This window comes from Xiphophorus hellerii, chromosome 6 (assembly GCF_003331165.1).
Source record: "Xiphophorus hellerii strain 12219 chromosome 6, Xiphophorus_hellerii-4.1, whole genome shotgun sequence".
In the NCBI taxonomy this organism is placed as follows: domain Eukaryota; kingdom Metazoa; phylum Chordata; class Actinopteri; order Cyprinodontiformes; family Poeciliidae; genus Xiphophorus; species Xiphophorus hellerii.
The window spans coordinates 11,226,902-11,252,708 of NC_045677.1; the positions used below are offsets into that span (position 1 = coordinate 11,226,902).

The following is a 25,807-nucleotide window of genomic DNA, read 5'->3' on the forward strand; positions in this document are numbered from 1 at the left end:
AACGACTGAGGCTGGCGGTTGTGTTCATTGCATCAGAGATAAATAAACCTGCTGAAGACTTGAGATGGTCTCGGTTACCTCCATGGGGTTGACAGTGATGTTGAGTCCAGAGCCTTCCCAGTCCGACTCTGGATCTTTGATTTCATCCTCTTCATCTCTGGAGCCCTCCTGATGTGTGGCGTGGATCCTGTAGATCCCGATCACCACAATGATCACCAGGGCGGCGATGCACACCACGATGACAACTGTGGCCGCAGGGGGCGCTGGACCTGGCGGAGGAAAGGAAAGCTTGTTTACACTCATAAACTACGTGGAACATGTGACGGAGCAGCGTCACTTTGGTTTCAAAGTGTTTTTAAATAAGAGACAAAGCTGGAAACATGTAAAGCACAAAAGACGTTCATGCTTGGTGGAGGCCCAAGCCTTGGGATTATGATAAGAGATAAGTGTGACAAGGTTCAGTGGAAACTGATTCAGTGAATACATCATGTGCAGCATGTGGCCAACATCACTCTTGAATGCACAAAGGATGTGTACACAAGACTGAACTCTTCAAAGAGCAAGTAACTGGAATATCAGCTGTTCACTTTTTTCTTTTTTTCCTGGCTGTGAGCCACATCTTTTACGTTTTGATTGGTTGCGCCCTCTCTGGCAATCCTGACTGGGAGATTAGAGCACCAGCAATTTATTGGGAGGAAAAAGGTGCACAGAAAAGGAAACTAGATGTACACAAATTAACCTTTTATTTTAACTCATTAGTCTCATTGGTTATAGATCTAACATTAAAATGAAGACTCCTGCTTTATAAGTAGTCTCCAATCCATTTTTCATTTAAACTACACTGAAAGCAAATATTACAATCCAACTTGCAGACAGTGTAACCATGCACCGAAATGGACTTGCAAAAACTGTCACAGACAAATCAGAAGTCAACGGTAACCTACAAAACTGTCTTCTGTAGGTTACAGCAAATTCTTCTCCAATCTAGTGTCAGCCCAGGACAGAACAGGAGACGACAGAACAAGAGACTTTATTGAAAACAGGAGAGTTTATTAATGGAACATCTAAAGCCCAAAGGAAGCATTTAGGTAATGAGGGTAACCTACATTCATCTGAGGTCAGTCACTTCTCATAGTTACTTAATGTTTACCTGACAAGTCCACCTAGAAAGTGAACTGAACTACAACTTGTCAGAAAGTTTTCTCTCTGGAGTCAATTGACCACTTCCTCTGTACTGACCATTTTTGATGTTCTGTTTGTATCATACATTTTGTTTATGAGTAATTTGTCAAGGAAATACATGTATAATAGTAGCCTGGTTCTGTGAGAGGCATCATCAAACCTGTGTTACCCAGCAGAGGAAAACAATCAGAGCAACCTTCATCTTATTAGCAAGTCTCACCACCTATGGCTGAATAACTTCAGGGATTTGGCTGAACTTGCTTCACTCCACATTTACAGATATGAGATGATCTGTGTTCTGTTCACATTTTCCTTTTCTTTAAAGGTTTTGTTGGCTCTGGTGGCCTTTATTTGAAAGTAGCTTGACAGGAAACAGGGGAAGACATGCGGCAAATGTTGCCAGGCCGGGAATCGAACCTGCGACCACCACCACGAGGACTAAGGCCTTAATACGTGGGTCGTGCTTTGCCCCTGCACCACCACAGTACCCCGACATTTTCCTTTTCTAAGTTTTCAGTCAGTTCTTGGTGGATTTACTTCTATGTTTTAGATCACTGCCATGTTGCAGGGCCTAGTTCTGCTTCAACTTATTTTTTATAGGTGGTTTTACATTTTATCAACATCCTCTGATGCATGGGATTCATGGTGAGTTCTGTGATTGTAAAATGGTCATGTCCTGTACCTTTGTGTCACAGCTGGTTTGATGATTTTTTTCCTAGTATACTATATTTGGTTTATGCTCAACATGCTCTGTTCCAGTGGCCAAATAATTACATTTTAGACTCATCTGCCCAAAAAACATGATTCCACATGTCATGGTTTTATCTCCATTCTGTCTGGAAAACTTCAGTCCCACAGGCATCTTCATTGTACATAAACTTTTTCAGTCTCTTACTGATTATACGGACATGTACCTCCATATCAACAGACTGCTGTGGGTCCAGGCTTCTTCTAAGACTTCTTTTAGTATCATACAATCTGCTTTCAGGGTAAACTTACTTGTAGAGTGAAACCTGGGCGTATGGGCAGTTGCCTGAAACGTCCTTCACTTCTACATATTTTTTTCATACTATGGAAATATGGAACACAAATTCTTTTGAGACCTCTTTAAATCTTCTACCATACTCATAATCAGATCTGACCTTCTTTCTGAAGCTCTCTCGATCTCATTATGGGGTCCAGTGACATTTTGGAGGTGAGGAGCATGCCAAATTAAATGTCTAACATTTAGACAGGATGAGCTGTCTTTTGAAATGCTACCGCACAAATTATTATCAGATGGGAACAAGTTTGATGAGGAAAAGGAGAAATTCATGTGCTCAAACAAATCAACAAGGTAGGGATATGTTTTTTTTTTTTGTCATGTAACAAATCACTTCTTCAGTATTGGGTTACCTGACATGTGTGAGTTCAGGGTGTGGATCATCAGCGGGTGATGGACCGGTCTCATGTACTGGGACTGGGCAGCCATGTGATTAACGTGCTCCATGGGTGCAGTGTGGTGAAGAACGCTGATCTAACGAAGCAGGAACAAAGAGCCATTATTCTCAAAGATGAGGCCAAAGAAAGGCACACAGTATAATGTACAGAAAAGAGAAAAAAGAAACTATTTATGAATAGCCCAAAACCTGCCTCCAGGTTGAACTCGTTGCTGGTGTAACGTCCATTGAGTTCGGAGCAGGTAAGTCTGAACCTTCTCTCCGTCAGAGAGACAGGTCTCCAGTTCCTGTAGCGTAGCTGTCTCAGGACCTGCTCATAGTGGGCCATGGAGTCCACACCTGTGGGCAGAAACACCCACTGCCAGAAACTACCCTACATTTATGTCCAATTCAAAATCTGGAGGACACTTAAATAGATTTTATAGACTGCCTCTGATGTCTGATGCAGACTGTAGCGACTGAGTTGCTCAAGCTGAACAATAATGACACTGAAAAACGAAAAATGTGGATAAATCAGAGCTCATGTGGGGTGGTGTTAAGTAATACCACGGTCACATGCTCTACAAAAAACATGCAGCTCTCATAAAAATGCTAATTGTTTATTCAGATGATGCAATTATGTAAGAATATTAATCGTTGTAAATTTGTACACATTGTCAGTTCAGTCACCGAGATTTGTGGAAATTTCCTTGCAGACAGCAAGGTAGGTGGAAAACAGAAGATGTTTTTTTCTGATTTAAAACAGATGTGTTTTTTTTCCAGATTTTTATATTAAGATTTCTGACAGACATGGTTGAGGTTTTATGAGTGATGTCAAATTGAGCTACCATATATTGATATTCCAGAGGTGGAGTTGGTGGCGTCGAGGTGTTTTCCCAGTAAAGCGCTGTGCTGAATCTCCAGGCTCTCGCTCTCTGGTTCCAGTTCGTCTCCGATTACAAGCACATCACAGTAGTCCAGGTTATGCATCACCTCCATCACCCCTGGCCGGCGGACTGCACACATAGCCACAAAGTTATTTAACATACGAGTAGGAAAAAAAAAAAAGGTTTACAATGATAAGGTCTGGAATTATGAGTAAGATGTCAGATATATATATATATATATATATATATATATATATATATATATATATATACATACATACAGTATATACTGTATATATTACTGTAAGAGCTTTGGGGTATGTTTTCAAACGTCCTGTTGAAGCTGAGAGGTGTGTCCACTCACATCCACCAAAGCTGTCGCCCTTCATCACCGTGCTGGTGATCCGAAGCTCTTTGAAGGGCGCCACGCCCAGCGGGCTGCGGAGGTCGCTGGCGGGTCTGACAAGCTGCTTGGATCCTGAAATGGTGATTCTGGGTTCACTGGGTGGCAGCACCATGACCACCGCCTTGATGTCCGGGATGGAGACACATGTGTCCTCTCCAAAACACCTGACCGATGGACAGAGGACGTGTTACAGCAGCACGGCGTATATGTCTTCACCTAAAGCCTTAACTATAGACTCCTATGGAGCCGATAACGTGCTCGATACTGGGCATACGTCTTTGCCTTGTCATGTTCTAATAGAGAATACAAAGCAGAAAACATCTATTTCTAAAACAATACATGTTTTTTTTAAGATTATTCCTTCACCATCTAAAATACAGCGATGTATTATTATCAAGATTTTAAGTCAACAACACAAAATAGAATAAAGGTTTTGAGTAGAAGGAAAATCATGCATGGCTTTAAATTATTTACAAATAAAAAAAAACAGAAATGCAGTCCAAACTCTGCAGAACTACCTTTATCTCCTGTTACTGTAAGAGCTTTGGGGTATGTTTTGATCAACCTTTACACATTTTTACTGGCTCAATAGTTTAAGCTTGAATAGACAGAGAAGCTGTAAACATAGATTTTATAATTCTAATAATAGATTCTCAACTGGATTTAGATCTGCAATTTTACTGGGATCATTCTATGAGATTTTGTTTTCAGATAAAACCCTTATTGGGAAAGTCGCATGCAAATTACTTTCTACTTCTCTTTTAACATTTCTAAATGAAAATTTGGAACACCAGGTAATACCAGATAATGACTGGTTTGCTACTTTAAAACATTTTCTCTATAAATTTAATTCACATGTGTGGAGATGCTAAATCATGTTAAAAAATGCTTTATTTTCACCTCTTCGTCAAATTTCTTCTGTAGATGAGACAATTTATTCTTTTATGGCAGCTTATACACAGTTTCTCCCTTCTATCATCTTGGTTGTGATATCCAACTATAGATTCTCAATTTTCCTTCAAATAGACTATTTCTTAAGGCATTATTTAAAAGTCTATTAAATTTGTATGAAACATGCTTTTTTGATCGGTAAGCTGTTTTTTTTTTTTTTTATCATGCTGATGAAATACTCCTCGATATTATTAGTTGTTTTTTTTCTAACCAGCTCTCTATCGTTACGGCTGGTGAGTCTGATCTGCAGAATGCTGGACGGGATCTTTCTGTCTCAGTCTCAAGACTTTTGCAGCTTCAAGCAAGTTTTTAATCCCAGAAGTTTGATGGATACAGCTCAGTCTGATTTGCATTTTAGTGTGAGAATCTGCCCTGCCCATTTTGAAGGATAACATCCCCCCCCAGCATGATGCTGCTACCACAATGTTCCCCAGTGGGAATTGTGTGCCCAGTGCAGAACATCTGGATTTAAACTGAAATTCTGCTGTACACAAGTGACTTTTGTTTACTAATGAGGTGACGTTTTAAATCTGATTTGTACAAAAAGAAAATCTTAAAACCCATGTTGTAGTATGATTTTACTTCATAATTATGTCCTTCAAAAAATCTCAATAAAACACATTTTAAACAATAGAGACTTGTGTTTGTAAGCTCATAAAGTTTAAATATATTTCAAGGGGCAGAATTACAAACATTATGTGTCTTCTATTAAATCTTTTCTGTATGATAAAATGTTTGTAACAGTATTAACGGAAAATAAATTGTCAGTGATATTTTTGGGTTTAAATTAATAAAACTCATTTTATTCTACTGTTGCTCCTGGATCTTGATTTTGAGTTAGATTCCACTATAAAGACCAGCATAAGATTTGTGCTGAATATGAACAGGAACTGTTCGTGTCTGTTTTCAAATGTAAAAAAAAAAAAATTTTAGTTTTCCTTTATACAGTTTGCTTTTTACATTTCCCCCAGCAGCACCATATTAATCATTTTTGCTGGGTCATGTGGAACTAGTCCATGAACTCTATATGCCAGAAAAGCCCAGTGAGGATAGACAGAGGTAAGACTGCAAAATTAAAAAGAAAAGAATGCAGCAGCGTAGCGCAAAAAAAGCGAGACCTCATATTTCAGCAACAAAACATAGATTTCCATCGATTACACTATATTCTTGTTTGTTACATGTTTCTGAAAACTGATGCCATTTGTCAAAGCCTCAGGCTATACAGGCCATGTCCGCAAAACCTATGATTTCTGACAGTTATAGCTGTAAAAAACTGCTGAAACAAGTGACACTGTTTGGAAACAAAACAGCACTATCAGGCGTTAAAAAAATAAAAATCCACACTTTTCCTTAATCACAGGCTGCAGACTCGACATGTCTGCAGAGAGCACATGGAGGACTCTGCCAGCTTTATCTCGACAGAGGCGAGTCAGCGTTGCACAGTCAGACAACTTCGATTGTTGTTCCACGTGCTCGTCTCACTTTATCAAACAACGTGTGTCTGAGCTGACCCTGGCCTGCATTTAGAGCGTCACAAAAGAGCAGCATGGGTGTAAAGGCAAGAGAAGAACAGAAACACTCTGATACCAAACCCCCAGATGTGTTATGGATTAAAGTGGGCTCTAAATGTAAGATAAACAACTAACTAGTTGCACAACAACTAGTTAGTCTCAAAGTAGCATACAGTAACACTTTTTAGTTTAAGAAATTGAGGTAGTGAAATTTTTAACTCAATCAAAATGGAACTGAATAAACCTCAGGCAGTAAGTCATTACTCTGGATGGATTAATGTAGTTTTAATAGGTGTGACACTCATTACATCTGCATCAAACAGCCAAGAAATGTTGCTATTTTATATATTGGGGGGGGGGGGGGGGTCCAAATGTTAAAGATCTCAAGAAAATGTGGCAGCTTGTGCAAACTGAAAAGGAGAGGCAGACTGAGAGACTGACCTCGTCATCCTGAAGATCTGCTAGATTGAAAATCAGTTGAGTTCAGACCAAATTTAAAAGAGCACAAACAGATGGATAACAACAACAAACAAGAGCAAGGACAAGGAGAGTTTATACTCTGTGCAAACACCATCAGGTTTTATTTCCTGGATGTACATCTGCTTTTCTTTCATGGTTTAATTGATTTTACACTAATGGTTCGTTTTTGCCCATCTCACTGAGTGTTCAATGGCTTGAAGACAAAGTCAAACCCAACAGATCAGCCAGGCTTTCGTACCTCCTTCACACTTTGTTACGTACTCGTCATTTCACAAACAGGGAGTCTCCACCAGAGGTATCTCCCAGTTGTGTCAGAATTTAGTCCTTGTGCTGGAAGTGAATCCTAATTTTGCACTTTTTTTGCTCGAACGACAGTGGAAACTATCGACAAATTTATGACCAATTTAATGGGGATACTGTTGGCAGCTGTACTGTTCATTGAACAGGATTGGATGTGTTGTGTATATGTATCATGATTTCTTTCAGGAGACTGTAGAAAGTGCAGATGCTGCAGGCTGCATAACAATAAATTGGTTGTGTAAATGCATTTTTGGAAAGTGTAAAATGTATAATTGCAACATTGAGGACAAATTATCTGAATATTTAAGATGTTGGAAGTATTCAGATTCTACAACCTAGACTGAAATGTATTTTCTGAATGAGTCGATTGGGGAAAGCATCTAATCAACATTGGTTTCTTCCAACTCCTTTACAAACTGAATATGAAAGTTTTATTTTCAAGTTTCATTGCTACTTTTAATTTAAGCTTAAATAGTCAAAAGTAACCCCCACAGACTCAAGAGAAGCAGCTTTGTGGTTCATTGTTCTTGTTTGCTTGTGCGTCAGATTGAGGGCCGTACCAGAAACAGGCAAGTACAGACGTTCCGGCTCAAGATTTTTGTATTTGAGAAAAAAATTTGAGTAATTATGCTAAAAGTTTTAACACATTACAACCTACTGTATGTAAGTAGCTAATCAAAATAAAAGTATTACGCCCTTATAATTACATAAATGGTGTAAAAATTTCAAGATTAGAGTTTAAAAACCTTAAATTATTACTTTGACTTGAGGAATTACTCCCTTTTGACTTCAAGGATTTCTAAAGGCGCAAGTTTGTAATTTCAAATCTAGTTAAGAGTTAAAAACAGGAAGTTTAGATGACTATAAACTAGGGTAAAAATTAGAAAACTATCTTGACTGACAAATGTTTCCATACCATAAACATACTTTTTGCTTCACCAGACAGCTGAGGGCAGAAGTGCATCATTTTAAATGTTACAAGTAAGGCAGAAAATATGTGCAGAGGAATTTTAACTAAGATTACGGATCTTTCAAGAAGCAAGCAACCCAAAGTTCTCTCAACGAAGCTCAATCCCAAAGGTCTGGGGTAAAATCAAAAGTGTTTAAAGGCTGTTTTTAAGGTGCAGTTCTACCCCAGGAGTCCGTTTTACACTGGAAGTTGCAGAGGAAATAAGCCAAATGGCATTAATCTAGCAACAACAATATGCTAGGTGCTTCAATAGCCGAGGTTATTACTATTGCTGCAGTGGTAAAATATAACAGAACTTATTGTGATGATGTGAAAAAAATCCCTACAGTTTTATTTCTCAGCTACAGCAACAACGTTCAGAGTCATGACAATAAACAAAACAATTCTTATTTGAGTGGCTATTTCATTTTACGTGTGTAAACTTTGATATGCAATATAAAGATGAATAAATCCACTAGAATAGGTTTAGATGATTTCATGTTTAAGACATATTACTTCACTTTTACACACATCTTGTCTAAACATTTGGAACAGCCTCGAAATGCAAATGATGAAGACATCAGGTTGATTGTGGATTATCTGGGAACCCGTAGTCCAACATCCCAGTTTAAAGAAGCAGATATTTAGGACAATGCAGTTATGGAAAATAGATAAGGTAATGTTCAAATTGTGCTTCATCTTACAAATAAAGTAAGGAATGCATCCAATAAGTAACTGAGGACTCACTGTACAGATGTGGAGATGTGCAGCCGTCTGAGGCCTGGTGTGGGGAACTGCCGAGAGTTGATGTAAGAGACTTTGGTCATGGCTGTGTTGATGCTGTCCACATCCCCTCCTTCCACCACCAGAACTGACTGGGCCGGGTTGAAGTGAAACTGGACACACAAAGACAACTTTAAAATCTAACCTCCCATCGGGTTTATGCAACTAATGTCCCTGATCTTTAATCAGAAGTATTTGTTATGGACTGCATTTATCTTCAAATCTATTCCAGATTAGCTTCAACATGAGCCTTCACTGATTACATGTGACAGTGTAATAGTTCTGTAACAGAAAGGAGGTGATGAGTGTTCCCTACACCACTAAACGGAGGATGAAGTGTCTTGTGAAAATGCGACTGCGTCTTGTATTTTCATGCACCTTTATGTCCTTAGCTAGGCTTTCGAGGGAGTTAATGTCAAGGCCTTCTTTGCAGGCCTGCAAGCAGGAGATAACCTTCTGGGTTTCAATGCGGCCTGGTCGGATCGTCAGACCTGAGAGGCTGCCGTGGAAATACTGGGTGAACCTCGGCGTTGCCACCTCACCACCTGAAGGGAAACCGAGACAATAAGGTGTGTTGAGAAAAAAAAACTGGAAGAAAAAGGGAGAAAGAAACAATGTTAGAACTGATGCTAAAAGGGCAATTCTAGTAATAGACCGGTAAAAAACTTGATGATAAAATATTGTTACCACATTTAAACTTAAACACGAAAAGCAATTTCTTCAAATTTAACATGAGCCAGGCGTGCTGTGGTAGAGTAGGGGATGGCGTGACCCACGTTTGGGGGCCTTGGATCCTCAGCGCAGCTTCCGGGTCCGACGATATCTGCCGCATGTCTTCCCCCTTGCTTGTCAGCCTACTTTCATATAAGGGACACTACAGCCCACAAAAGACCCCCTGGAGGGGTAAAAAAGTAAAATAAAATTTAACATGAGCCAGAAATACTGTTCATCTAAAAACTTTGAATGTGAAAAATGTATGCACAGGCTGAAATCTTCACTTAAAGTAAGTTAGTATATGTATTTTTGTATCAGTGATTATATTTATACAACATGTATACTGCATAATTGCATAATAGCTGAATAACTCAATACCAATCATAAGTATCAGAAAAGTAGATACTGGGATGACACATTTATGACTAGATCTGTTTATTTATGACTGATCATCTGTAGAGTCACCATCTAAATAGAAACCCCAACATGCAGACATGTTACAATTATTATGATCTGAATTAGAAGAGTGTCTCCCTTTTGCATTTACTTTTTAAATAGTGAAGATTTTTACTTGGATTTACCTGATAGATAAAATTATTTGATTAATCTACAAAATACATACCAAAACAATGAAAACAGTCCAGGAAAATGCTTTCAAATTAACACAGTTAAAAAAAAAAAAAACAACTCCCTATTGAATGGAAACAATTTATTCACACACTAGAATATTTTATGACTTGCAACTTCCCCCTTTAAACGAGCTTCTCTGCATTTTCTAACACTTCTTTAAAATATTACCAGCAAGTTGCAAAAGCACTGGATTTTAAAACGGTGCTGCCTGGCAGTAGTTGCTGGGTATTTAATAAAGAAGATTTTATTGGTGGTCTGCTCAGTGTGAATCCCACCTTTCCCCAGTTGTCTGAGCCTCACGCTTCTCTACAAAATAATCACATCCTATTTTTATACGTGTAGTTTTCTCAACACTTTTGTAGGCTGTCCAAATTTTTTTGTTGTTCTGGAACAGAACAAGGTTTAAAGTCACTTCCTTCTGCAAACTTCTCCTTGAACAACACCTGTTCTGCAGAGAACACCCTGGGGAAATGTAGACAGATACCATGGATACTGTCATGAGCAGCTAACCTGTATTTAGCTGGAGGCCTCGCTTCTCCCTCAGCTCGGTCAGGGGGAAACATACAGGAGTGTGTGCACATGTGGGGTGTGTGAGTTGATCCTATCACAGAAACACTGCCCTGAGCAAGTCTGACAGCAGCTTCCCCTCCAAGCTTATGTCCTTCTCCTTAGACTCTTACAAGGCACAGAATCGCTTTTGACGCAAGTCCTGAAAGCAGCAACTGTAACCACAATGTCCAACTTATTTACAGTATTTCCTAAAATGCCAGAAAAATATTGGCAAAAGCTTAAGAAGAAAAAAAACCCAACTCAACCATTTTCTTAGACAACATTAAATTTAACTGCTATGTTGGATCAGTTAATCCTTTAACCATGAGATTTTGTCAATAGTTTTTGCAATGTCAAAACACTATTTTATACCCTGGGATCCCAAAGATCTTGATTTATACTGATGCCTGGAGAGAAGCATAAAGCGTCCTTCAGGATGGATATATTATCAGTAAAGTCAGGGGACCGTAGTGGTCAGTGAATGTTTTATATCCTCCCTGAACAACAATTTAACATTTTGTCTGAAAAAAAACCCCAACAGATTTTACCTGATTCAAGTAAGTGAATAGCCTCAGTGTTGATACTTGACTGTGGTCATGAAGTGATAATGTTCCACTCATTTGTGCTATTACCAAATAAATTCGGCTTGACATGGATCAAACAAGGCAAAGTGCTTCATTAGGCCTTATGATCTTTGTACAGTGTTTATTGTTTATGCACATACACTAACATATTGCATTATTTGGTTTCTATGCATGTGAAAATACTCACAACTTCATTATTAACATTTCAGGAGTTCAACTTTTGATCTTTTTTTAGCTCTCTATCCACAATAAAGTGGACGGTTCATTCTGTTTCCAATATTGTTTGAAAAGTTTGAAGGTTTTTATTTCAAGGAGCAATCTTTTCCATAATTAGGAGCTTTCTTCCTTAATTTAGAGAGTGACGAGCAGCACACTCTATCAGCTAAAGTTAATTAACTTGTTGCCATCTGTCATCAAGAAACATATTAGTCACAGCAGCATACGTTTCCAACAGGAAGCTTTATTTGTCTGAAATAAATTCAGATGGTGACTTTTTAAAAATACTTTTATAGCATTGTACAGTTCTCATAAAGAATAGGTACTAGAGTGATGTACACAGTTAATCTGTGTTATTTGTTATGTGAAGGTTTTATTTAATTTTTCTGTGGAGTTACAGTATTTAAATATGTTTTTTGGGTAAACTTTAGAAAAGTAGTAATCAACAGAAGTCTAAAAGCAGTAGTATTATGTATAAGTACAAATGTTGCCTTCAGTTTTACTTGATATAAAATGCTGTATATATATAAATATATATATATATATATATATATATATATATATATATATCTCGCCCATTTCCGTCTTGTTCCAGTAGCCCATTTGTCATCAAGGTGCTCTGGTTCCCCAACACCTGACGCAGACCTTGTTTGGCCGGGCGACGTCTGAGCCGGCATGTTATGCATTTTTGTGTCTCTCATGGTATGAGGTAGGCAGTAGCTTGAAGGGTCTTGCCTAAGGACCCAGACTGGATTCGAACCCTGCCCTCTCGGGTGATATACCGATGCCTTATCTATTGAGCTATCCAGCCAGTGTCTGTGGTCATCGGGGCCCTCGGGGCAGTCACCCCCAAACTGGACCAATGGCTACAACAGATCCCAGGAACAACATCAGACATCTCAGTCCAGAAATGTGCAATCCTTGGCACAGCCAAGATACTGCGCAGAACCCTCAAGCTCCCAGGCCTCTGGTAGAGGACCCGAGCTCAGAGGATAAGAACCACCCGCGGTGGGTGAGAAGGGAATTTTTATATATATATATATATAAAAACACTTATTATTATAGTGAAATTGGGCCTCCGTCTCTTTAAGAAGCTCCTGCTTTCTCTTACACTCCACCTGTCATCACAACAATGCTCCTCCATTATGCTGTTTACAGACATTCTTAGGAGTGTTGCACTGAGAAGCAGTTTGTATAAGTACAGCATCACCAGGTGTTTGCTAATTGCTGCTGCCACTAGTCTTAAGGAGCTGATTGGGGAAGGGGAGAGGTGCTCTGTGAGGTGGGAGCTCAGCTGGAGACTGCAGCTCCGAGGAATAGCTGCCTGTGGAAGGCAGCGCTTGGTTCCTCCAAGTGCTTTACAAACCCGAATGGTTGCCACGGGAGATTCAAGAAATTCTTAAACATGCATGAAAGAATAAACGCAAAGTTCTCCTCTTTTGCTACATTAGGAAAAATATTAAAATACAGCACAACCAGAAGTACAAAGTTAATCTACGTTGTCTATGTTGATGCTGAGACTCTTACAGTCCACTGTAAATGTTTTTCTACATTAATTAAACAAGCTGCCTCAAATTTATCTGAAGTGGATTCTGGTCATTGCATTTTTCTAGTTTGTTCACTCAGATGAAACATGGTGAGTATTGTGAATCACAGATGATGAACTGGTGAAGGCTGGGACGCAGTGAGAAATCATTTAACATCTTTGCCAATCATCTCCCTTCCTTTGCATCTATGCAGTTAAAATGTTTTCTCTCTTCCAGATTGCCAAGACACCAATAAAAAGACTTCATGGAGAAAACATATTCACGTGTCAATAACTGGATGGTCACAAGGTTCCCTGTCTACGTGGGACTCATTAGTGTAAATATTCAGGAGGTAAGTGTTGGGAAGTCATTTTCACCACTAAGACATTACAATGGTCCTAAAATGTGCTAAATGCCCCATTTTCCTGAAGCCAAACACTAGCTAAGCTAAAGGTAGAATATGAAGTCAACGTCGGCGCTGGGCTGCAACACTCCCAATCATAGTTTTTCACTAATCATGCAGCCGACCGTAGCACACAGCCAGCGCTCATACAACAATTAATATAGCTATTTATGGTGATCTGGACATAATGAAGATTGTTTAAAATACTAAATCATCAACTTCTTTCTTTGTCTGTTTAGCTGTCATTTTGTAAATCTGTCATCTTAGTATTCCAAAATACTAAATTAGACCCATCACTGCAGATACCGATCAGTAAACTGAGAATCAATTATCCAAAAGGTTATTGATTGAAACATTACTTTCTCAAAATAATCTTCCATTTTAACTTCTTTTTGCAGTGTGAATTGGTTTGGATCAATTTTGTCTGTTCTGGGATTTAGATATCCTAACTGAATCAGGATGTCTCCGTCTTTTTTAGACTTACAGTTTTTCGCCTGTAGAATTCAGTCAGCATAAAAACATACTTTTCGATAATAAATAAAAAGTAGTCAGTGTTTCACCTTTGTAACAGCTGGTCTATTCTAAGTCAAACACTGCTGGGATGTGCAGCCACAAGCGTCCAGAAGAGGAGGTGAGCCTATCTATAAATAATTATAGATAGAGTCAGTCCCTCTGTTCTGAACTGGGCAGGATTATAACTGAATCCAATACAACGGATTTGATTGTATTTGACTGGAGCATCTTTACTTTTTCTTCAAAGACACCAATGTTGTTGGAGACTGACATTTTATGAAGTAAATTGAAATGGATTATTGATTGCAGCGCTGCACCGGCTGCTCTTTTCTGCTGCTGTACCATGTATAAAGAATGCCATGTTGTACTTTATTTAATGTAATGACATTTTTCACCTCCTGTATGTAATGGCTTCACTCTTTTCCTTCATGCTTGTCCTCTACTTTATTATCTAATCACCATGAATGTGAACATCCTTCGGCAAGTTAAATCGCTAAATGTACACATATTTGCTATTCAAGCTCGATAAAAAGTCGACTACCTTAATCCAATAAAAAAAAAAAAAAGCTTGGAATCTGTAGCGTTTAAACCCTTTTCTTGTTAACCTTGTAAAGCAACCACAGACAACTTATTTGGCTCAGAAGGCAGTGAAAGTAAAGTCTGAATTTCTGTTTTAATTCCACATTTTGTTGATTGCGAGGAAAAGAGGATGGAGGAACGAGAGACTCTGAAAGGCAATCTTGCTTGCTAATGGCCTGCAAAGTTATCAGTTGCGGCTTAGTGAAGCTTAAAGCGGCTTCATTGGGATGTAATAGCTGGAAAACTTGTCCCCCATTCACTCTTGCTAATCCTTCCTTCAGGGCTTTCTCTCACAATCAAAGATTCATAGAAAGAGGCAGCTCGAGAGGGCTGGATGAGGCAATGAAGCAAAAATGATGACGACAGAGAAAATTGCAATCAGGCGCAGAATGAAAGAACATTTAAACACCAGCCGAAATGACATTAGGATTGAAGCGTTGGAGGACGCTCACGAGTCTCGAGTGTTATTTAGACAAGCTGCCGAACAGATCTCTCCTGCGCCGTTCTGCCCTGTGAAGCACTTTTGTGCAATTTTTCAAGTAATAAACATGGCAGCATTCATCCCACTACGCAATCACTACTTACTTTAATTTCCCGTCGGTGGAAATGACATGCAGAATCTGCTGCTGATATTCACCCCGCTTCAAAGAGGAAACATTCGTAGCCTCGGGGTATGAAATCTTAATCCCCTAATGCATTCTAACAGAGGCTCTCCTGGTTTCTCACTCTTTCTTACTGTTTGGGATTCAAATGTAACTTCCAACATCTCGAATTCAAAAGCCGTCGCTGCTTACCATATAATTTGTGTGTCACCAGATTCAGAGTGATTCTAGCTCCAAAAAAAGATGTACAAAATGTAACAAACTAATAAAACTTGCAGCTCATTGGTTAATTATAGGGTCATTTGGCTTTTAATTTCACACTGCTTTTAATTGTTAGCAAATAGTATTTATTAAAGAAGTTGAATTAGACATTCAACAAATTTCAGTCCTCATATCTGAAATCGTTAGTGAATATGACTATCTGACCAATCACAGCCAGACATCAGCAATTCAAAACCACAAAACCGTAAGCAGGAACTGTCATGTTGAGCATCAGCAAAATGTTCTCTAGCAGCAGAGTCTCAATAAAGTGTGTCCTGCTTTTATGCTCACTGATACATTAGTTTAAACTTTCTTCCACAGCCCATATTTTGCACCTACAAACCATTTCCTACCCACTAACCTAAAGTACTGTTTCTCAATTACTCTGAAAAATTTTTTCAGGTATTTTTATGAACTACGGATATAAATAACTATCAATTTTCTAACACAAGTAAGTCTACTAAAGCAGCATTTGTATGCATGCACAGTGGTAACATTAATTGCATTTTCTTCCACTGTGAATGTGCGGTAAAGCAGTTTTAACACTGATAAACTATTTAGGACTTTCCTGCCAGGAGTCTCGATGACTAATATTTGTAGAAATATTACACACAACCAGGAGAACATGCCATCAACAAAACTTTAAAAGATACAATCTGACAATTGTATTTCAATTCATGGTGTAAAATTATGGAACAACTTAAATGTGGAGTTAAAACAAAATCAAAATGTAGTACAATTTAAAAGGAAATATAAGGAGGTCATTTTCACAGGATATAGAGATATGTTTGCACAAATGTGTATATTTGAGGCATATGAGTGTGTGGGTATAGATGTATGTCAACCCAGATAAAATGTAAAATTAATTAACATATGTTTATTTATTTTTTATTTAATAATGAGGGTCCATCTGAAAATATGGATCAATTCCTTGTTCATGTGTGATTTTATACTTCTATCATGTTCGAAATACCATCCATCCATCCATCCATCCATCCATCCATCCATCCATCCATCCATCCATCCATCCATCCAACCTTCCATCCATCCATCCATCCATCCATCCATCCATCCATCCATCCATCCATCCATCCATCCATCCATCCATCCATCCATCCATCCATCCAACCTTCCATCCATCCATCCATCCATCCATCCATCCATCCATCCATCCATCCATCCATCCAACCAACCAACCTTCCATTCATCCATCCATCCATCCATCCAACCAACCAACCTTCCATTCATCCATCCATCCATTCATCCATCCATCGCCTCTTAGCAAATTATTTTGGGTGAAAGACAGTGTTGCTTAAGTAAAAAATCTGATTTCTCTGTTTTTTAACTCTTATTTTATTTTACAATATTTGAATGTTGTTGGTGCCAATAAAACGCTACAAAGTAACTAAATGACAAATGGGATTATGAATAAAGGAATAAGGATGTTTCTTTTGCATTGATATGGAAAATATTCTGATATTCTGTGTGATAAAAAAGAAGCCCAGCACGGCCTTGAGATGAAATACGCTGCTGCATATGAGACATCTGACAGAGCAGTAAACACCTGTCAGCAGCTCTGACAACATGCTGTAGCAGCCGTTCTCCTACCGATTTCACCTTCTTTAATGCATAAAGCTCCATGTTACATAAACAAACCAGTACACATACATACATTCATCCATAAATTCATACATACTGACCTTGCCAGCAGGCACCCACAGTCAGCTGGGTATCAATCTTTGAGGAATGAATCGGCCAATCATCCGTCACCAGGTACGGCTCATAAGTCACGCCATCGACAAAGAGCGTCACTGCCGGAAACTCCACGTTGATCACGTAGTAGTGCCACTCCTTATCACAGATCTGGAAGGCAGGGAGAAGCATCGTATTGAGACTGTCTTTCCAGTTCCCACATATTACAAAGCAAATCAAGCCTAATCTTAACATGCATGACAAAAGGACAGCTTCTAAAAGCTTTTCTGGGAATACCTTTTCATTTTTTGGTAAGAATGCAAGATTATTTCAATCCACTGTTTTGAAGGAGCATCTTACCTTCTGTAACTAAGATGCAACAAAGCCTTCGCCTCTTCCCTGGATCATTTGCTCCATGTCATTAGACAACTAATGAGGTTTTCAACTAATGAGGTGTTCATTAAAGGCGCTGAGCGAGAAAAGCGTGGCAGCTCCAGCCAGACACTTTTAACAAAAGGTGGAAGCATCCTTTGAATTTTTAGGGAAATCCCAATAAGGATGCCTTTTTCTTCCACTCACATTCCCTCTTCACATTATAAATACAAACACATCATCCTCTGCATAGAGCAAATACTGTATTATGGAAAAATACACCATAAATAATTGACATCTTTACTTAAAAGATGTCAACTATGAACAAATATGTCAATATGGACATAAATATCTGAAGGATTTCCAACACCTTTTAAATATTTTTCTATATTACATGCAGTTGTGCAAGTCCCTCCTGTCACACTCCAACTAATTAAAATGGAAGTAAATATCTGATTTTTTGCATCAGAAAGCAGGTAATATAGTCTCTCAACTCAACTGCAGAGAAGGTAAACTACTCCAGTACACACATGCATGCAAGTAGAAGCAAACTTGTTCAGGGGACGACTCTTTCTGATGCCGCCCTGGGAAACCGCCCATATAGCCCATATCAAAAACCGCCACTGTATGCGCATTTCCAAAACATATTTTACCGTCTCAAACCAAGCATGTCTGAAGATTCTCAGTTTACCAGGTTTTTGTATTCAGGAAGATTTCAAGGAAGTCATTTTGTTTTGAACGTTAATTTAAAATGTCCCTCTCCATACGTTTCCTATGCAAATTGTGCGACGAGGCGGCAGTCGCTTGTCCTCATCCAGCCAGATAACCGCCGTAATTCGTACACGTAGATGTGCAGAGACGCAACGCAACAAAGTTGAAAAATTTTCAACTTTTGTTGCTCCATAGAACAGAGACAATTAGGTCAAAATAGAAAATAGTAGTCTGATTATTATGCGTTATGTAATATAAAAAATTTCAGATTAATCGCATGCTCCAACTCGTTAATGTTGGCAGTCTTATGTATTGCACAAAAATACAATACAAAAACACAAGCAAAGTGTACCTCACAGTACCCAAACTTTTCCTCACATATTCAAGAAACCTCAACACTTTTAATCGACAAAGTTAGCAACAAACAAAAACAGAAAGTTGCGCGCAGAAGCTTTTACTATCTCGTTCTGAAGCCTTCTGCAGATCAGCACCTGATTTTCCCACTCTCAGATACGTGGGTTGCTTTTGTTTGTCTCTTCAGATTCGACTCCACTTCTGTTGTGTGAAGCACGTCTTGACACGCCTGAGCGGGGGCCTCGGGGATGTTGCTGATAAGCTGCGCCTCGACCCTTTTTTGATGCTGATTCTGTTGCTTTTGTTTGAGAAGTTAAGATTCCACTGAGTTGATTTTAGCTCTGCACTGCAGCCAAGCCTAATTACTGTTCATGCAGTTAAACGATTATCTGATCAAGCTGTGTAATCTGAACAATGTGGTTTTGTTGTTCAATGAAGCCACAGAAGCATTTGATCATTTTTAAGTCATAATTACAACCTGGATGCTTACACAAAGCGGAAAACTAATGATGACAGAACATAAATCAAGAATGTGCTTATAGATGCTTCATGTTAAACTGATAAGCAGAAGGAAAATTATAAGGTACTCATAAACAGTGTGCAAACATTGATACCATGAAACAGCTGATGAAGTCTGAATGTTTTAAACTATATAATGGATATCGTCTCTACAGCCACAGCAGGTGCAGAAGAGATAAAAGACCTGAAGAAGAAAACATGTTGTGCTTTATGTTATCATTTTTAATTAACAGAGAGACGATCTGATCAGGCATTCATTAAACGATAAGAACAACATCTAGAGTGGAGGAATCACTTCAGAATGACGTTTTTTTTTATCAATAAATGATGGTGCAGATTGTAAACAACAATCCCGCTCACTGATTCATCTGGAACCAACAAAGACCTGGCTGAAAATAAAAGGATTCTAAAATAACTACACGTGGCATGCACAACTTTAATAATATCTGTACAGACCACATTAACTATGTTTAGAATAAATGTAGGAATATTTCAGAATAGAAAAGAAACAGCCGTGCACTATTACATTCTAGTAATTTCCGCTCGGCAAGTTAATTTATTTTAAAAAGTGTCTTTGACTCATGTTGTGCAGAGCCGGCTGTGCGCCTGCTCTCCATCCTGAGCAATGCTGGCAGATTTCCTTTGCAAAGTTAATTTATTTGGAATCTATTTACTAAACTCAGCATGCGTAGCTTTACATGGAGCATTTTTACAATCACACGACTTGTATTCTGTATATTAAACAGAAAAAAATCCCCAGATTTTCCCCACGTCTAAAAGCAGACAGGTTCAGCTTTACACTCAGTTATATCCCTGTTTGTTCTTTGTTTTTGTTTAGCAAGTAGCACACTAGTTATCCTAAATACAATGTAGATAAACTGTTTCAATCAGCAGAACTTAAGCAAATGTCAGAAACGTAAGTTGTTGTTTTTCTTGGTGAAGTTGTTAATAAATGAAAAACCAAAATTTGGTGTAAATCAGAAGAAGACAGTCTGCATTTTACCTTCCATTTGCTCTACTAATCTGCGCTGTTTTTTAATGACAGCATTTGGTGACTCCAGTGACTGATTAATGCATCAAAAAGTTGTTGGAAGGCAGTAGATTGTTAATCCAACCAAGGTCCATGTTTAATCTGAAGTCTTTTGCATCAAGTTCAAGCTAAGTTTCTCGTCTGCAATGGGGGCAATTCTTATGTAGTCTACAAAAACCACTGCATTAGTGTAGGATTTTCTAGTCATCAAAGGCAAATTCTTAAATGGGTATTTAGCCTTAAATTAAAGGTTAAATATCCTTTAAATGAAGAATTTTGCAGCTTTCTAGAAGTATTTTCAAAATTAGAGGAGCACTGAATTCTGCTTCTCCGTGTTTGTTTCTGACTTTGGGTACGCAGAGCAGACCTGATGAACGACAAGAGATCTTAATGTGTTTTGGTGCCAGGTCAATTAATGGTGTAAAAACTAACAATAGCATTTCAAAGTCTATTCTCTGAGTTACATGGAGCCAGTGTAGGAAGTTTAATACTGGAGTGATTAGATTTATTTCTGTAGTTTTAGTGAGAATGGGAGCAGCAGCTTTGGAAAACCAAATTAGAAAGTTTAAATCTACAAGCACCCCGACTTCAATATCTAATATGGTTGTAACAAATATAAAGGGAAGTGAAAATTTTATGAAACCACAATTAACTCTTCAAAAAGCTTGTACCTCATTAACACTGTGCAACACATTCCTTACTCTTACTTTATCAAGGTTAGACTATATATGATGAAATTTAACCTAAAAGAGAATGAAACAAGACATAGATGCATTATTAGATGAAGAATAAAGCAAAAAGAAACGTACAAAAATTATGTGAATCAAAACAGAAAGCTGTAACAAAGCATTAGTAAAAAAAACTAGAATTGACAGAAGCTACTGCTTCTCTTTGTAGGAATCAAAGGTGGACCTCAAAGTATCTGTATTTACAGTACAGGGCTCAGTCTGGCACATACATATTTCCTGCAGCCTTATTGGTAAAGTTAGACTTTCAGAAACATTCAGGGAAAACCTTGAATAAGTTCTGTTGGTGGGAAAATCTGGCAGCACCAAAGTGATTTTCTGAGTTTGACCCCCACAGTGAGGAAGATGATTTCTGTTGTATCTATTGTGTTTTTCACTCAACTTCTTTTCTCTGGGTGTAAAAACTGAGGAAGTGGAATCCAGACAGAAACAGAGAGACAAAAACACATGCCCACACACACGCACACACCATTCCCCATAGTTTTTAGTGTTGCTTTTGGAACATACTCTCTGCAACTGCATTTATTGAAAATCCTTTCCAGGAAGCATCCAAACCAAATCCGACAGCTCAAAGATCTTAAATAAAACGTGAGCACTACAGCGAATCAGCTGAGTGATGGACACTAAAAGAATTGAAATTTCCATACAAATCTGCCTCAGAGTGGCTGTAGTGCTAAAAATTATCTCAGCAGATGCAATTATTGTAATTACCAGGTACTAACCTCCGGATCCACAGCAGCGCTCGGTTAGCTTAAGCTGCTGACAGACTTCAAAATATCAGAAATGACGCTGGCACAACACAGGCACGTGCGTTGGACATAGACCTCATTAGCAGATAAAATCAGCAGCTTTCTTTCTGCTGCTGAGGCACGTTTAAACACACACAGCTTGCCTGAAAACATATTAATCAGTGGGAGGTTGAAAGCATTCTTCCTCGGCATCAGTGTAACAAGACGTTGAGTGTTGAAACACTCTAATGAGCCGGTCCCAAGGCGGGTTAAAGACCTGCTTACGATGAACTCAATTATCAGAGCAGTCCCTCAAAAGAGACACAGTTACAGCGATGCCACGCCCACACAAACACATTTCAGGTGTTTTTTTAATTAATTTATTTATTATTTATTTTTGCTTACATTTGGGCTTGATCATTTTTATTCCACAGTTCAGAAAAAAAAAAAGTTTGGTAAAAGCTGAACACAAACAGAGCGGATGAATGTAAACATTGCGGCATGTCAATCTGCATTTCTAATCCTTATTTATTTACCACCACAGTTGGCAGTTCTTTTTTTATTTAATGAAATATTAATTATTTTAATGACATAATTAGTTTAATTACATCTTAAGAGTGAAAGAACTCAAACATATTATAAATAAAGTTTAAAGAAAGTGTGTTGCATATTAAACACATTACAACTTAACACTCTTTATATATATGTTTCCTGATAATTATTAATAATTACTGACAATAGTTGAAATGGGTGAGAGAATTTGAAGGGAGATAGGAAAAGGAAGGATGTGAGAAGAAGAAACTTGTGTTTTTGGGGGTGGAAGAAGGATTTCATGAGGTTAAGGATGGAAGGAAAAGTGACGGGTCAGGAGAAGCAGGTGGAAGGATGCTCAAGGTGTCAAACAGATGAGCAGAAAGATTCTGATGGATGAGTGGAAAGATGAGAAGATGGGATGCAGAGGGTCTGCAGAGTTGGAGGTCTGTTTGGGCCACAGGGTGCTACAGATGTTCAGACTTGAGAGCAGCATCCTTTGGCGTCTTGCTCCGTGTCTGCCTCCAGCTCCACAATCCTCCTTTCTTTCTCTCTGCCTTTTTTCTCTCCATAAAACACAGTGATTTATGGTGATTTTTGTTCTCCCTATGAGAAAGTAGAGGCGGCTCCTCTTTTTCTCCTGCAGCTCTTCATTCGCCTTCGTTTTCAAATATTTTGCCTCGTCTTCCAACATTCGGGTCTTTTCTTTCTTCTGATTTTTCTGTCTCTTTTTTTCATCCAGATTTCTCTCCTTTCTATCTTCAAGTGTTTTATGTCTTCATCAGCCTTTGGTATTTTGTGCCTCGTCTTGCTTTCTTTTATCTTTGAACAGCGTCATCTGTTCTTGGAGAACCTTTTGGAGCACTTCTGTTTTCTTGTGGTCAACAGATAATGTTTGAGTTTCTTTCTTCAGCTCTCTCTGCTGCCCCTCAAACATTTACTTGCAGCTTCCAGTTGTTCATTTTCAGAATATTCTTTTCTGCATTTAGGTCATTCTCTGCTCACTACTTCTCATTTTTAGTTGCTTCCAGCTCCTTCAGTGTTTGTTTTTTCTTTCTCTCAGGATGAAATGCAGACTCCATCAGGTCCAAACTGCTTTTCATTGACTTGACACTCTTGGCCTCAGATTGTCTGCATATTTATGCAGGAGAGTAATGATCTTTTCTTTGTAAACATCCCAAAAGTTGTTTCCCATCAGAGAAGACCTTACTGACCCGTTAGTGTGGAGTTGAAAATTGTCCTTGATGTTTTGCAGAGCTAAACTGATATCTCTCAAGTAGATTATTTTAGTTTGGTCAGAAGAAGTTCATTTGGTAACCATGAACAAACTCCATGACTGTTCTTCTAAAGTTCCTCTTTTAAACTGTTGCTATGACTACAGGTTTTAACACAGACGTGCCTTCGATGTTAGATGTCTGTTCAGCTTTATGACTTAAATAAATAAAATAAAATAAAATAAAATAAACCGTCTTCTTGGTTTATTACAGTCACTCTACATTTCTTTACTCTTACAGCTTTCGGTTGGTTTGACATGTACAGTAGCGACAGCAGTGGGAGTTGTTACGACCTCAAGCTTTTTCAGGGACTAAGACAATCAATCAAGTTATTTATGGCTTAGATTTACACACATTATTCACATGCAAGCTTTGAGAGACTGTCAAGCTGGAATACCTATGATTAATCATGACTTATGAACAGCACAATCCTACACAGTTGATAATAAGATATTTTTCCAAAACCTTTCCTGGCCATAAATGGTGTTAATCAGATAACACCTTAAACAAACACAATCAGTTACAGCAACGTTATTTTTTTCTGTTAAAGTAATTTTTAAATATGCAGCATCTTTATAGCAACTAAAGGTGACATGGAAACTTGATTGCGCAACAAAATTGCGCTGTAAAATGCTTAATACCGCTCCTTTAAAATGCAAGTGTTGACCTCCATCTTTGCAGTCCTCTGAATGAAATTGTCCACTGAAAAATGTACATGCTTATACATTTACGTAATACATTTCTAACCAATATGTCACACTTACATCAAACGACTCGTTGACATGGAATACACTTGTATGTTATGTGTAGAAAATGGTCAGAATGTGCAGGACTATTGTTTATCTTATCCTGCTCTTTATCTAGAAAATGAGTAAAAAAAAATCAGTTCTTGCAGGAAAATTACTTGATCATTTTGAAGCTTTGTGGCAGGACTTATAACGATTGCTTTAAGTGGTTTGTCTGTAAGAGCTGTGAACACTAAAGAGTTTTTTTTCATTTTATCTTTTAGTGGAGGTAAGAGATGTTAAAAAAAAAACCCACGTTGATCCTTGTGCAACCCGATACTAAATCATGAAAAGGACTAAACTATAAAGTAAGATCTGTAAGAACTGAAGGTAGTATGAGGAAATCTCACCTATCGTTTTAATCTATAAAGCAACACATTGTAATCAACCAAGAAGCAGAGAGAGCATTAAAAAGACTCCTCCTAAGACATGTATTGATTGAATGTTTTAATAGGGCTGCTGTGGTGACGGCAAAAAAACCTGACTGGAAAGAATTTCAGAAAGATGCTTTTTCTATTAAAAAGCAGATTTTCTGCTCTTTTTTAACCAATTGTTCCCAAAAAATGGAAAGATTAGTAAGCAATAGTTGCTTGTTGTTATTTGGGTCCTTAAAAAAAGATTTGATCGCAGAATAAAACCTTTGCGCACCTCTTTCTGGCATTCAGATGATTTGTAACTTCGTTGGACATGATCAAGTATTGGCAGACTCTTACACACAGCTTTCTGATCTTTCCTCCGTTACTTTCCCTTTCTCCCCTACTAATAACCAGAAAGACTAAATCCTACTTTGCTGAGCCAGGTTATTTGTGTTGTGTATTTCAATGCTGCACCGCTGTGGATTATTGCTGAGAATAAAGCTTCACATTTAAGTCCATCTACTTGGGGAACTCTGCCACAAAGTGTTTTAAGACAAAATATTACATCTCAGGCCCCAATAAAAAGGAGAAATAGCACCAACAGGAGCTGGAAAATTACACAGTTTGTAGAAAGTATACTTACAGTTTAGGTTTTCAGCTTCTAGAAAAATACTTAGGCTCTACCTGCAATGGTTTAGGTCGACTAACAAGTGGAGCAGAGTTTCAAATCTTTTCTCTTTTAAGAGGGCTTATGTGACCGATGAGACAGAGTAGATCCAAATGAAAACAAACTCCTTACTCATAGGCAGCATTTGTGAATTTTAAATCTGCTGACATAAACAGAACAACAAAGTCTTTGTGTTTGGCTGCCTGGAAGCCACTTAATAAGGTCAAGATCATTTGGATTCACTGGAGAGGGATGAAGAGGGATTCATAAAGCACAGATGAAAGATGTTTATTTTAATGTTTCTTGTCATTTAGAGGACTTTCACACCATCTGAAGGGCATGTCAGTGTTGGATTCTATGCAATTTGATCTAATGAATCCTGTTAATGTATGTATCATTCGTTCACTAAATGGGTGTTGAATGTGTCAGCGATGAGAGATCACTATGGTTCTTCATTATAATGGATTAGGTAACAAGAAATAAGATGTAGCTGATGCAAAATGCAAACAGTAAACCTTTCCCTTTAGCTCTTACTGTGAGAAGCCATTTTAATTCTTCTGATACTGACTTGATCACCCACAAAAATCTATTGTGTGTA

The 25,807-nt window shown here is 38.2% G+C and overlaps 1 protein-coding gene across 1 annotated transcript in view; it reads right to left on the minus strand.

The window, feature by feature from the left end:
- Window positions 1-25,807, minus strand: part of clstn2a (calsyntenin 2a) — a 154,669-nt gene that overhangs the window by 3,785 nt on the left and 125,077 nt on the right. Inside the window, exons 10-17 of the mRNA XM_032565740.1 lie at window positions 17,145-17,307; window positions 9,246-9,412; window positions 8,832-8,980; window positions 3,852-4,057; window positions 3,449-3,616; window positions 2,815-2,960; window positions 2,578-2,698; window positions 79-269 (exon numbers count right to left, since the gene is read on the minus strand). Coding sequence (XP_032421631.1) covers window positions 79-269; window positions 2,578-2,698; window positions 2,815-2,960; window positions 3,449-3,616; window positions 3,852-4,057; window positions 8,832-8,980; window positions 9,246-9,412; window positions 17,145-17,307 — 1,311 coding nt within the window. The remainder of the gene's footprint in view (window positions 1-78; window positions 270-2,577; window positions 2,699-2,814; window positions 2,961-3,448; window positions 3,617-3,851; window positions 4,058-8,831; window positions 8,981-9,245; window positions 9,413-17,144; window positions 17,308-25,807) is intronic.